This window comes from Paralichthys olivaceus, chromosome 1 (assembly GCF_024713975.1).
Source record: "Paralichthys olivaceus isolate ysfri-2021 chromosome 1, ASM2471397v2, whole genome shotgun sequence".
In the NCBI taxonomy this organism is placed as follows: Eukaryota; Metazoa; Chordata; class Actinopteri; order Pleuronectiformes; family Paralichthyidae; genus Paralichthys; species Paralichthys olivaceus.
In genome coordinates this window covers 19,457,651-19,471,725 of record NC_091093.1, presented here as the reverse complement: position 1 = coordinate 19,471,725, position 14,075 = coordinate 19,457,651, and the positions used below count along the sequence as shown (strand labels likewise).

The window sequence follows — 14,075 nt, the reverse complement described above, 5'->3', positions numbered from 1 at the left end:
ATCAAGGAACATTTTTGAAAAACACCTTACAATGTTTAAGAAAGTGAAAAATGTAATTTCTTTATCCACACAAAGATTTTGGATTTCTTTCTGAACCATTGTGCATCATTTCACCAAGTTCTGTGGTAATCGGTCCAATCACAACAATCACCATATCTGATCAAATTATATTCATAAATGCTGTTGTATCTTTCTGTTGTAATATTATTTAACATCTGAAGAAATAAACAAGAGTATCATCGGCAAAGATTCATTATTTATCAATGCCTATCATTTGAAAAAAAAAATGTAATTGATTACTCAGGGAAGCAGAGTTAACTACATCCTCCTAGAAAGTACAGGTCAAAAAGAGACTCTTAAGAAAACAAAAAAAAACCCTAAACTGAGCTGAGATCTTGATGGCTGCCAACACCAAACTGAAGTCTGAAAACAGTTAAAGGAGTTTGACTTAATTACATTACATAAATGGATGAATGACGGCAATTCAACATGTCAGCGGGTGAATATATGAGCATCTCTGCGTTATCTTCTCCTATACTGCGGCCTTGATCTCGTGTCACAAGGAGAGTCTTTACTGATATACTGTGCTGTGAGGGGTATAAATCTTTCAGCTGTGATTTATGGTTAGAAGTTACCTAGAAGGAATAATAGGTTGAAAGAGAGTAAATAGACAAAATGAGTGAAAAAAAGAAGAGAGAGGAGAGGTAAAATGGAGGAGGATAGGGAGAGACAGAAGAAAAGGGGAAGGCAAGAGGCGAGAGGAATGAAGAGTGTTGTCTTTGCTGATTACCTGACTCCACTGCTGTGCCATGCGTCTGTGTGGGCTGTGCCCTGAACCTGCGCCAGCTGATTAACCCAGCACTGCTACACTCCCCTCAAGCACTCTCCACCGTCTCTGCCACGCTGCATAATCATCCAACACAGGGCGGGGAGGTGCGGAGTAGGTCGGTCGGTCGTGCCACCCTGGCGCTTGGTACCAGACCATCCTACACACACACACACACACTGCAACTATGCCTGGGGCTCGACATGCCACGCAGGGATGAGAAATTGGCACTGTCCACATTCCTGCCCAGTTTGCTGCATTCCTGAATTTTTATTTAGGATTTTCCGTGGCTCCAGACATGGCTGTATCACGTAACCCTGTTGTATTACATTCTGTTATCGCACCTCTGTTGATTAAAGCTCATTTTTCCCTGATAGGTGTGCACTATACAGATGTGTCATGTTTATTCCCTCCACCATGAGAGCCAAAGTTTAAATCCGCGCAAACTGTTCCTCCGTTAAGGGCTACAAAACTCCTGGCTGCTCAACTACCTTCTGCATTCTCCGACCCCAAAAACCATAATTAACACCACCTTCTGTCAAACGCAACCCTTCGCCATGGTCTCTGCGCTGACTCACATGTGCAGAGTTTAGTCTCCCCCGCCTCTCTCTCCCATTCTTCTCCCCTCTTCCTTCACGTCTCTGTTTGTGCACAGGGAGCACTCAGCCAGTCAGCCAGAGACAGGACCCTTAGTTAAATACTAAACCATACACAGGTGGGACTGAAAAACAACAACAGCTTGAGACAGGACACAGATTTACGACGGCTCGAGGCACTCAGCTGAGAATAGGTCTCCACTAGAAAATGAACAAATTACACAGCAGTCACCCGAACACAAATGCACACTCAAAAGCAATTTGAGAAATTACAGTTGGGAGGTTTCTCTGTGTAGTCTATGCAGATGAAAAGTACTGTGACGCCTGAACACATTATGGATATGCCTGATGAAAGTGTACCTCATCATTTCGTCTCAATTTTTCACTTGTCATATCTCATTTGCCCGCACAGCTAGCTCTGTGGAAGATACAGAAGCTGCTGTGTGAAAGCCAGAGAGGAGCCATTTGATTCGGCCAAATCGCCCCTGAGCTGCAAACACCTAGCAATCACTGCATTTGAAGGAAGAACTGTCAAAAAGCTCAATGGAGCCCTGACAGAACGCAGCAACATACTTATCATTTAATACAAATCCCATCCCTTGTTGCCACCCCCCGACCCCCCCCCCTCCCAACTTTTGTTTGTCTTTGCAGGAATCTGACAGCAATAAAGTATGTTCTCTGTACTCCTTCCGGAACAATTCTACTTCCCCACATAAGCCCGAGGAGGGGGCCCGGGAGCGAAGTGACCTGCTGAGCGGATCAGCGTTTGGAACTCCGGAGCGCCGCAAAGGAAGCCTGGCAGATGTAGTGGACACGCTGAAGCAGAAGAAGCTGGAGGAGATGACAAAGACAGAGCAAGACGGTATGACTCCCTATTTGTGTGTGTGTGTGTGTGTGTGTGTGTGTGTGTGTGTGTGTGTAGACTGCGGGCCTAGGAATACATTTTCCCTACTAAGTGCGCCTGATTGTCCTAATTTTCCCTCTCTCTTTTTATAATTTTCTGGTTTCCTGACTATCCACCCTTTTCTCTCTCTTGTATCTCACCGCCTCACACCCTCACGCGGGAACACACAAGCTTGGAATATTGACGATACAGTGTTTCCAGTTTGTTCTGAACCTCCTCCAATGTGACAAAGACTGTGTGGCAGTGCACCTCAGCATAAGTGTGGTCTCCTTTGGTGCCAAGGCAAACTCTTAAACTATAAAACTCACAGTGCTGACCCGACGCCAGGAACATTACCTCTTCTTTATTTTGCTACACTGAACATTTTTCACCCTGCACAGTTGTTCATCAAAGTTCGCTGCACACAAACAACCAGAACCCTTCGCGTGATATTTTACCAGTTTAATGCGTCTGATTAATTCAACACATACCATGAAGTTTTCAGAGTTATTTTCTCACTGTTACTTCCAGAGGGAAAAAAATCCTTTCCACGATAAGAGCATTGGGTCTCTGTCATATCTGCACCCAGTTTCACCCTGCTCGGCTCTCCCTCCCACAGCCTGCAGTCTATCAAGAGTGTGGCGTAAAAACAAATATTTGAAAGTGCTGCTGAAACACATCCCCCTTCTTAATTAGGGCTGTAGTAATATAACTACATCCAATCAAATGTTAAACCCCCTTGGGAATGCATGTGTCTCATTTAGTGTCTGGGGAGCTCTTAGCTTAAGCACTTCATCAGACGAATAAATTAGACCTCTGTTAGCCTAAAAATAATTTGCCACTTCTTTTTCAAGTGTTCGTTTGGTGATCTTTGTATCAGAGCATCACGGGCCTCTCACCGGACTATCATTTAGCCACATCACGATATGTGGTTAGATTTTTTTTGGTGTTGTTTAGATAAGAAAAGACAGGACAGACAGTCCTTATTCATCTGTACAGTGATCAATTGGAGATCAATAAGAGAACAGAAATTTTAGATCATTTAAATGGATCAAAAATGATCAGCAAATGCCGAAATTAGCATTTAACACACCAAAATGCTCATAAGCAAGCCACCAGTTTTAAGAATTGTATTCCAACTGAGGCTTTTTATACTATAATCAATACCGCTATTTATTTTAATTGGCCGTGGATATTGGCAATTTGCCAAAAAATATAATAAAACAAAACTACAGCAGATACATTTCTGCTCTCTTTTTCACACCACCCTACCAACTGACATGAATATTTGGGATAAGCAGTTTTCTTGCCCTTGAGCTTAGATCTGGATGCTGCGGCACGTTAGAAGACTCTGATTAGTTAAAAAATGTAAAGCAAAATAATATATTTCATATATGTCTCGTTTTTTGCAGCGTTGATTTTCTGGGCAAGATTGTCAGAGGTCTTTGTAGCGGCAGCGGGTATTATGGTAATGAGCCCCAGCTGGTGAAGGCTGGTTGTTGCAGTAATTTAAATGGTCAAGTGCAGCTTGTAATCCAGGGCCGTATGTTAGCGCAGGGAGGAGAGGGTGCTTTAGAGTGCCATACAGCTGTTTTAATCTCCTGTTAATAATAGAGGCTTGGTCTGCCTCATGCACTGTGTATCATCGCCACCAAAATAAACTCCCTTGTTGCAGGAAATTAGTTTCTGAGCAGGGTACACAGCAGAAGACAAGAGGCTCACAAAGTTCAGCGCGCCATCCCCAAGCTGCAGGGACTGAGAGATACTCTGTTCTTGAGAGTGCTCGATGAAGCTTCTGTGGGGATGAACAGTGATTACTGTAAAATGGTAAAGGGAGTGCAACTCTTGGAAACTGCCAAATGAAAACCTTGGAGAAACCATCTGACAAATCACGGTCTCCTCGTCTTTGTTTATGGAGCGAGACACGGTTGGAAAATGAACAGGGCAGGATTATCCTATTAAAGAACAGACAAGAAGGTTGGAGAAGCCATTTGTTGTCTTAATGATGTTGCTAATGTGGCACAAGCAACAGATGAGCTAAATATAAGCATGACAACTGTTGCGTCTAATTCTGCTGCTTTGGTGCCTGTCTGGTCGGGATCACGGAGCTCCTCAGAGACTCTTTCACCATCTGCTGCCATTCTTCTCTAGGCTTCCTTGTCTGGTGTAGAAAGTTCACTAACCTGGTGCACTGAGGGTGAAAGTGGTGACATCCAGTGTAGAAGGAAAAAAGTGGACTGTGGTACAGTTTTTACACAATGACTGCTTGGGTTGTGCTCATGTGGTGCGTGAAATCCCACTTAAAGTGAAAGTGGCCCAGACGGAAGTTTTGGTTTGAAAATCTCTCTCATGATATCCAGATATGTCTTTAGGAATTTGTACGCAGATTTTTACCTCCACTCAGGCTACGGATTTATTTCAATTTTCCTTAAAGGTACAGTGTGTAGAATTTTGTGATATCTAGTGTTGAAGTTGCATGTTGCAGCTGAACACCCCTCAACTCACCCTCTCCTTCCAAACATGAAAAAGAAACTGTGGTAGCTTCAGTTGTCATAAAAACTCAAAAGGTGTTTAGTTTGTCCAGTCTGGACTAATGCAAAAAACATGGCTCGATGTAAATATAAAGTATTTAAATATAAAGGGGCTTTTGGGGTAAAGAAAACTACAATTCATACAATTTAGATGAAATGAACTAGTGAAAACATCATGAGGATTATTCTACATGAAATTTCTGCCAATAGTTCCCTTTCACCTAAATCTTACACACTGGACCTTTAACATTGCGAGATGTGTGTTTTAACCTTTTGTTGATTTTTCAGAGAATAATTCATCTTGATGAAAAAACATTCAGTGATGTTTACAAGACTAATATTTATGTGGTTTCATAAGGATAATTTGGGCCTTGGCGGACGTATGTGCTTGACTGAGTGTCCTTCTAGTTAGATTCTGTTGTAATTGTGACAGAATTCTCAAAGGCAAATATTTCACCTTTTAAGTTAAACAAAGTTCTTGTTATAGTATCTAAATAGAAAGGGCTCAGACATTATTCTTGCTGGTTGGAGCAAAGAAATCAAAAATGTGTGATATGTTGTATCTCTTCTACTTATACTCTACTAATACTAATTAGTTAACGAATACTAATACTCCTCCTATTATGTCTCTATTCAGAGAACATGGTTGGCCAGTTTCCTCCATTGGCCATGATGCTTTATAAATACTATAACAATAGAGGCGGTGCTCAGTATTTTAAATATCACTCCTCCATCCCTTCATCTCCATATATTTGTACCCTTTCACCCTCTCTATCCTTCCATCCTTCCTCTCCATTTCTGCTCCTTAAAGTGCTTTAAGTGCTTGTGACTGTGCTAATGAATGAAAATGTTCTCCCAGCAGCGAGCACCGCATTTAGCTGAATAGTCACCTTTGCTGTAAAAGCTCTATTAGGCCCAGTTGCCAGCAGGGCTAACGATTATGCCCCATGTTTATTTACTAGGTATTGTAAATGCATTATTTATGGATAAGTCTCCAGACAGCACTTGTCAAGAGTTAAAAATGTCAGTATAAAGTATTAGGAGGAAAAAGAAAAATAGCCACCATTATAAAAAGCCAAGGTGACCTTGATTTGATTCACATGCAATTAGATCAGTTTTATATAATGCACTAAAGTATGAATCAATACAGCGCAAGTCAACACAGAAATACTTTGTGTGTTCAGTCTTTATGATCGTCCCCAAGACAAGGGCGAGTAATTGGGTTTCAGCCTCCTGTTTTAGCTTTTAGGGATTTTCCTGGGCTCAGTATCCACTTTCTGAGTCTTTGCCAGCAACCGACAACCAGCAGTAAATTGGATTATGTATCTTTTGTCATCTATGTGTTATTGAGGGTCAAGGGGCAGTCTCATTCTTTCTTTTTAGTCTGATGAATGAAGTAATTGTCTAAATAAGAATTATAGACCCAAAACAAATGAAAAAAAATACATTGCATACAAAACATTTTCAAATTGTTTTCAGTGTTCCATTGAATGCAGATTTTTTTTTCTTATTATTAGTCACGTGATTATTTCACATGACTACAGCAGCTATCCAGATTCACAGCTTAGTTCCCAGGATGCTGTTGAGAAAACAGTGCTGCATGTGATCCGGGGTCATCCGGCCTGAGAACAGGTGTGGTCTGAGGACATTTGACACAGCTGTTAAACTGAGAATGGACACTTTATCCAGGTAGAATCCATAAATATAAAATAAACCAAAATTTCCCAGGCAGTCTGACACAACCAGGGTCAAAACCAACACTCAAATACAAAAAAAAGAAAGATGATGCCCTTCCTTACGGCTTTTTTTAGACCCGTTCGAAGGAGATACAGTGGCTGCTCAAGCAGAATATTCAACACCTGGAGCCCTTCGACAGAGTCATGGCTAATTAGCTTAACAAAGGGGAGCCATGCCACTATTCAGCCAAACTGCAACCCCCTTTTTCATCTCAGGTGGAAGGATATTTAATGACTACAGAGAGAAGAGTTCTATTACAGTTGCAGGAAATCAAACCGTTCCTTGTGACCTTAAATAGCACAACAAGGCCTGTCACTGTGAATTGTATGTTACTGTATGCGCCTCCGTGTTACCACTCAGACGTCTCTTCCTCTAGCTCTGCCGCCATTACCTCTCCTCTGTTTGTAAGTGTAACCCCCCTCGGCAAGGTTGTGTATTATCACTGTGTAATGACTGTGCAGTAGGTTGAGTACGGAGGAGTGATCAGCATTGTGTGCGTGGCCCCTGGTCATTATCCTCTATTACAACAGGCCATGTAATGAGATTCAGGGATGGGTGAAAGCTTTGGAAGAGAATAGGATCAGCTCTAAGCCTTTGGTCTGATTAGCACTGATGAACTCTTGACTCTGTTGTAACACTGTCCCCTGTCAGTGTCGCAGGCCTCTACTGACTGAATATTGGAAATTGGATGCAGATGCTTAATAGCAATAAAATATTTTTTTGGAGACTTATTTGGTTTAAATGTAGTAGTAAAATTGTAACATTTCCTGAAGTTAAATACATATATTGCAATATTATATACGTATTATATTAAAAAAAGATACTCCCCCCTCCCCCAAACAGACTGATGCACTTTCTCCCCTCCTCTTTGAGTTCCCTCCCTTCTCCCCTCTCCTCTCATCCCAGCTGCCATGTCATCTGGTTCTGCTTTATCCCACCTAATTAATAGGAATCTTTGTTATAATGATCTGAGCATGAGCCTCTGACTCTATGCATATGCAATGAGGGCTGGAGATCCAGTTGCCCTGATTGCAGATTTTGAGGCATTCTTCACACATAGCTCTGTGCTGCCTCTGAGTGCAGCATCCTACCAGGCAGCGTAAGGCCCAGGACCCTCCTGGCAGGACACACACACACACACTCACACTCTCACACACACACACACTCACACTCTCACACACACACACACACTCTCACACACACACACACACACACACACACACACACACACACACACACAAAACCACTGGCCAGACATCAGTCATGAACGATCTCTCGTGTGCACAATGTTCCCATTTCCTTTAATAATCTGTTGTTTATTCTGTCAACATGATTTGAGCAAGCTACTTGAAAGGAATCTATTTGATCAAATAGCCGATATAGTTTTATGTGTGTGTGTACTGTATGTTTCAGTGGGGGCCTTCGTGTGTGTGTGTTCTGTCTTAGCCTGTGGCGTGGTGCACCAGCCCAGCGGAGCAGTGCTCTGGTCTGTCACTTTTGTTTGAATAGGTAATGTAGATCTGTTCAGGCTGAATAGACATGAGCTGGAATCGCTTGTTAAGACACATGATCAAAAGCGGCTCTCTGCTCTCTGCCAATCAACCCTCTTGTCACCCTGTGAAGCAGACGTTAAATAGATTTTTCGGCTGTATGCCGCGGGCAGCCTGCCAGCCTGACATGTGAACTTTCACAAAAAAGATACCCTGCCCCTCACTCCTCCCTGATCTCACTTTCCCACCCTTTTCCTTGTTCTCCAGTATTTGCTCTTCCCTTTTTCCTTTCCCTTCCGTGTTTCCCCTATCATCTTGTGGCCCTTACCTGTTACATATAACATTTCCCTTCCATCTCTGATTTTTTTCTCTCCCCCTTCTTCAAGGCTAGTTCACATTATACAATTTTTTGCCCGATTTTCCAGTTGCAGAAGAGTTTTGGAACTCACACACTTAGCCCCCAAACTGGAGCCAAATCGACATCCATCTGCAGTCTACAATTACTGTTTTTGAACTGTTTAAATAAGGATTTGAAGGGCTCACCGACATGGTGCAGACTCCAACAAGATTTCTAGCAGGCTAAATATCAAGATGAATTGTGCCAGCCAATCAGAGTTGCCAATATCAAAGTTGTTCCTCTGCAATGCTGAGATCAGACCCAGAGGCTAAACTGAGTGGCTGGTCCACTGCTGAATTATCTATTTACTATCTATTCCTAAACAGACCACTAACGAAACACAGACATGTCCCCATAGGACTATGGAGGCCAACACAGGTTTCACTTTACACAAGCTAAGATACAGATTTTGTTGCCCCCTTTCAAAACGGGAACCCTTTCTGCTGTCTTGGTCATTCAGATGACAAAACAAGCAGCTGCCTCTTCAATGTGCAATTCTTTGCATTCAAGATCACCTTCCCCAGTTCTCATATTCCGATTAGTCAACAGTAGCAACTGCTGTGGAGCATTCCAGGGGCCATCTTCCTGGGTTTCAGCTGTTGAGCGTGTCCCCCTGCACCGATGCAGCACAAAACTCCCATTGTGATCGTGGCTTACTGGCTGCACAGGAACCCCTTGATAGGAGGAAACGGGTGTCTCTGAGAGACAAATCACAGCCAGGGTTGCACAGAGGCTTGTTTGTCTTAACTCACATACACCCACATGCCGGTTGTAGGTACGTCTCATCAAATGAACAGTGGAAAATTGTAAAATAGTGTTTTATGCTGTTAAAATTTAAAAAACAATAGATTTCCCTCTGTGTTGTATGTGAATGGGGTGAGGTGATTAAATCAGCAGTGGTTTGTAATGGCTCGAATGTTTTATGTGACAGCGCAGCATTTAGAGAGCACAGAGATGGTGAAACGCTGACACATAAGAAGCCAGAAGCCATTAATGCTACTATATTTGACATTGGGCCGTGAAGCCTTGAATTGGTTAAAATATCAGCCTGGTTTACAGTGAAAAAAGGAACATGAAGAGGGACACGTACAGACAATCTGCATAGAGTCAGGAGAGAGGAAGAGGAGTGGCTGAGGCAGTGAGAAATGTGAAGAAGAGGGGCTATTTCACAATGGGACGGGGGGCAGAGGGAGGGCACATGTGTCCTGCTGTGTGTGTGTGTGTTTGAAAGCCTGCAGTAGGGTTACACTGGGAGACTTGTGTGCCAGCTCAGTATCACTGTCCTAGCTGTGGCATTTAGCTCTTAAGCATTCTCCACACATAACTTGACAAAAGAGCCGGTGTCATCTGACCAAGGATCAAAATAGTGGGAGTGTAACTCACACCCTGGGCACAGACAACTTCTGTGGCCTGCTAATGATTTCAGAGCACATTGCAGGCTTGTTCTGTAAGTCAGAGGTACGTCAGCCATCCAACCAGGGAGATCCGCCTCGACACGAGCAAACATGACAGCTTGCGTTGATGCAGCCGTATTAACATATTTGCATTGTTTTTTGCTAACAGCAAACATGAACATCTTACACCAAACTTGGATGTGTTTGCCTCTTGAGCAAAGAGACTCTTTAATCAGTCGTGATGAAACAGATGTTTCCTCCCACTCGATGCTTTTTCATTCTCCTCGTTCAATAACGTTACATTAGACGGGAGATGTGACGAGGATTTCAGAGGAAACAAATAGAAATGTGTTTTATTGAACTCCGATCCTGAGAGCCAATGATGATAATCATTTTACAAATGTCATCTCTTTATTATTGAGTCTGCATCCAGAGAAGGAGTTAATTAGCTTTTTGATTATATTGTTAATTTCAGATCACAAAGTTCAATCAGTGGATATGATATCATTTGTAATTAGGATTGGTTGGGGCTGTTTTTGTTATTCTTGTCCTAATTAGCATAAAAGTGTGTTTTTAGAATGTATACAACCATTCTACTTCCTATAACATTTGCTGCACAGCTCTACTTCTTTCTCCTCCTCCTTTGTCATTTTTTTCTTTTTTCTGGGCGGGTGGCACTCTGATTCAACAAGGCAAATACTGTATGCCTGTTGATAGCTTCCCTGTCGTGAACTGGACCAACAAGGTTGGTTGCTCATAAGAAGCTAATTTCTCCAAATTTGCCCAGCAGGTCTTAGTCCGTATGGCTTTCTATCCCACAGAAAAGGGAAAGGGCCAACTGAATAGAAACTATAGCTCCTATTGTTGCTGAACCAAGTTGAACAACAGCACATTGAGACACTTAGCAGTGAGCAATGAATGGGGATTTTTGGAAGGTGGAATTCTTAACCTTTAGAAGTGCTATGGTTACGTCATCATTTTTTTACCCAGTTGAATGTAAGTTAATTTTGTTTTTAATTGATTAAGTTGTGAAAATGTTTTGTTGTCCGCATGCACCAGTAATACAATCTAAACCTTGTCTAGTGAGCAGCGAGCTTGCATTCTGAACACTGGCATCTTGGTTAACAAAGTTGGGTGTGAGATTCAATTAAAAAAATCCCACACACTGCAGATGTTTACCTGACCTGACTGCTCCAGGCCATCAAATGACTCTGAAAGGACTTGATCTTTAGTGGAATGCTTCCTGTCTTCCATAAGGGCAAGAAAGCATGAAGATACTACTTTGATGGACAGGTGAGCAGGACAAATGGTCTCAAACAGACATGGGTGGCAGACCTCCACAAATCACTTAGAGATGAGGAAGGTAAAGCCATTCTGCAAAAACCTAAACAAAATCCTCTGACAAGATCAGGACTAGGTTAGTACTTAAAAATTCTAAATAGGGTCCATTGGACCCCTGCAAATGTGCATAAGGGCAAGAGAGGAGAGATGGGGAGGCTCTCGACAGCCTTGTTCATTTGTTATTGTCCTGCCCTTAGCTTAAGAGATGGTGGATGGAAATTCATGAGAATATTAAACTGATCGTGGGTCAGGTCATTCCATTTCTACCTTGCCTAGATGTGTTGGGGGACTTGTCCTGTTTAAAGGGGATCTCTGAACCCAAGGCAAGGTGCATCCATACAGCCACGATGCTGCACCTTATTAGTGAATGGAAATCAGTGAATCTTCTTCCATCCTGTTTATGGTTTACTCAATTAAGTATAGTGGCAGCCTATGAAGAATTGACATACATGATGGTAAACCAGCTGGACCTTTACCACGTCAAATTCATCAGTCTTATTACAGGGCTATGATGCTCACTAAGGCAAACCCCATTTAAGATTAAGGCAGAGTTGCTCTGCTTAACAATCAACCTCGGCCTGTCATGGTGAAAAGCAGATACCATCACTCAAGTATTTAGAACCTACCAAGAAGCGACGATGTAGACGCCCAACTCCTGTAGTCGGATTTTAACACGTCAATAAAATACAGTGTTTTTTTTCAAATTCTTTCTCTGTTGGTGAATATCTGACTTTTCTGTCTCTTATTCTGGAATAACAGTAACAGAAAAAAAATGCATGACAGCAAAATACAACATATTTGCAGTATGGTGCATTATCAAATGTACAGTATATTACCCAGCTTATTCTCGTAATTTGTGCTTTTATAATATCTCATCTTATGGTTCAATCTCTGAAGCATGTCGCCATCGTCCAGCGTTTATGATGAAATAAAGTTTCGATGTCTGCACCAGACACTTGGCTTCACTGCAAATTGTAATGCATTCATGTGGATCCTATTAGTCTCTTTTTGTCCAAGTAGAGTCAGACACCCATTAATTTACTAAATCACACTGAACAGCCATGATCACAGTACTCTACGTTTTCTTCACACGTCTATTCATTTAACATAGATGAATAAATGTGAATGTTTTCGAGCATTGATTAGCAGGGGAGTTTATATCTGACAGTTAAATTGCTGGGTACCCAAAAAAAATCTCACCAATGCAAGGTATCCAGTAATTAAATTTTTGTATGAAATTATTATGATTTATTACAGTGTGTGGACCCTAATGATTACCAACATCAAATGAAAATCATGAATTGAAATCATGTCCACATATTTCTCCTTATAATTTTCATCTCCACAAGTGCTTATCCCCTCATCAGCATTGCCGAGATTCCAGATGTAATGTCTACTCTTTAATAAACCAAATGCAGGCATGCTTGTACACAATCAAAGACCTGCTTTGATAAAAATAAATAAATGCACTTGATATATTTTAAGGACTTTGCCTTATTAAAGGCTTTATTAGGCTTAATATTATTTATCTAAAAAAAACACTCAACTTCTTTTTGACCTTGTGTGGTTTTTTTTACATGTACAAGTTTGCCTTATTTAATTTAATCAAAGTAGCAATAGTTTGTTTCCATGATGAATTTTAAAGTACATTGTATTAATAGCAATACGCTCTCTCTGCCTGCCTCTTAAAGCAAAGGAGGGGAGAAAAGCGAGAGTGAAAAGTTAATTTTGCTATCCAAGCATTTAATGGTCCTAGTTCTTAAAAGTGACCTTGTGGGGTAGAGAGCGGAGCAGCACAGCAGCTCCTTCCAGCTGCACACATGGCATCCATCGGGGGCACAATCACGCACAGTCCCAACACCTCAGGCTCGGACATATGTTGAGTTTTATTTCATTCTTCTGACATTAATCCTATTCACCAGCTGTTCTGCCAGCTGCCACTCTCCAGCTTAAGGGGAGATTGCAGTTTTGGGGGCTCTGAGTACTGGTTTATCTTGGCTCCTCATCTCCTCCTCACAAAGTTTTGATTGGGTTTTTTCTTCCTCGTCCTCGTCCTCCTCCTACTTCCAGGTTCCTTGAGCTGCATACTCCCCTGCAATCTTTCTCTCTTTTAACTTCTTTGCTTTTGTTTTTCTCCCTCTCTAATTTGTGTAGGTGATGGTTAAAGGCTGAAATTTGATTTTGAAGCTTGGATGTTTTGGGCATGTGCCCTCTACAAGTCTTTTACTGCTCCTGCAAGATATGTTAAAAATATGCACAGAATATGTATTATTATTTATCCCAGGAACTAAGGTAAAGTAGTTAAAGAGGTTAGCTTTCAAATTCTCTTTCTCAAGAAAACATTTGTGCAGCACTGAAACCCAATGTCATTTAACAGCATTTCTGTAGGATTAGCCTGGACATGGCTTATGCCTGTACAGTTATGATTATTGACATATTGGGTCTGACATATTTCACATTTATGTGCATTGTCTGGAAGCATACTCAAGTGTTCTCAATGTCATTTCTGCTGAAGTACGGCCGTGGGCTCTGTGAGCAAGGGCCGCAATGAATTGATCATTGCTCACTGCTCACTTTAATAATTCAAGCCTGATTGCCACAGAGTGCCGCAATAAAATGGATTGGGAGAGGTCACATGCTGCTCAGCTCAAGAGGTGAAGCCTCTTGGGGATGGTTAATTCATATATGCTTGATAGACACATGTCCTATTTAGAGAGGTCAGGATGCTGTGTGTGTATACGGCTTCTCAGAATGGCCAGGTCAACACGGTGGGATTAACACGCTGGTCAGTGCAGATAAAGGGGAAGGATAAGGGAAAGGTGCCTGGTCACACAGGCCAGCGTGTTTAGCTGGCTGAGGAAAAAACTAAAACCCTCAGAA

The 14,075-nt window shown here is 41.9% G+C and overlaps 1 protein-coding gene and 1 long non-coding RNA gene across 16 annotated transcripts in view; one reads left to right on the top strand and one right to left on the bottom strand.

The window, feature by feature from the left end:
* The window catches only part of sox6 (SRY-box transcription factor 6), a 133,843-nt gene that overhangs the window by 47,883 nt on the left and 71,885 nt on the right, over nucleotides 1–14,075 (top strand). For all 14 annotated transcript variants that reach the window (XM_069524421.1, XM_069524436.1, XM_069524416.1 and 11 more), the window contains one exon: nucleotides 2,074–2,284. In XM_069524421.1, the coding sequence (XP_069380522.1) occupies nucleotides 2,074–2,284 (211 nt within the window). The remainder of the gene's footprint in view (nucleotides 1–2,073; nucleotides 2,285–14,075) is intronic.
* Nucleotides 11,452–14,075, bottom strand: part of LOC109636801 (uncharacterized) — a 174,204-nt gene continuing 171,580 nt past the window's right edge. For both annotated transcript variants that reach the window (XR_011240984.1, XR_011240987.1), the window contains one exon: nucleotides 11,452–13,427. This is a non-coding gene — a long non-coding RNA (uncharacterized lncRNA). The remainder of the gene's footprint in view (nucleotides 13,428–14,075) is intronic.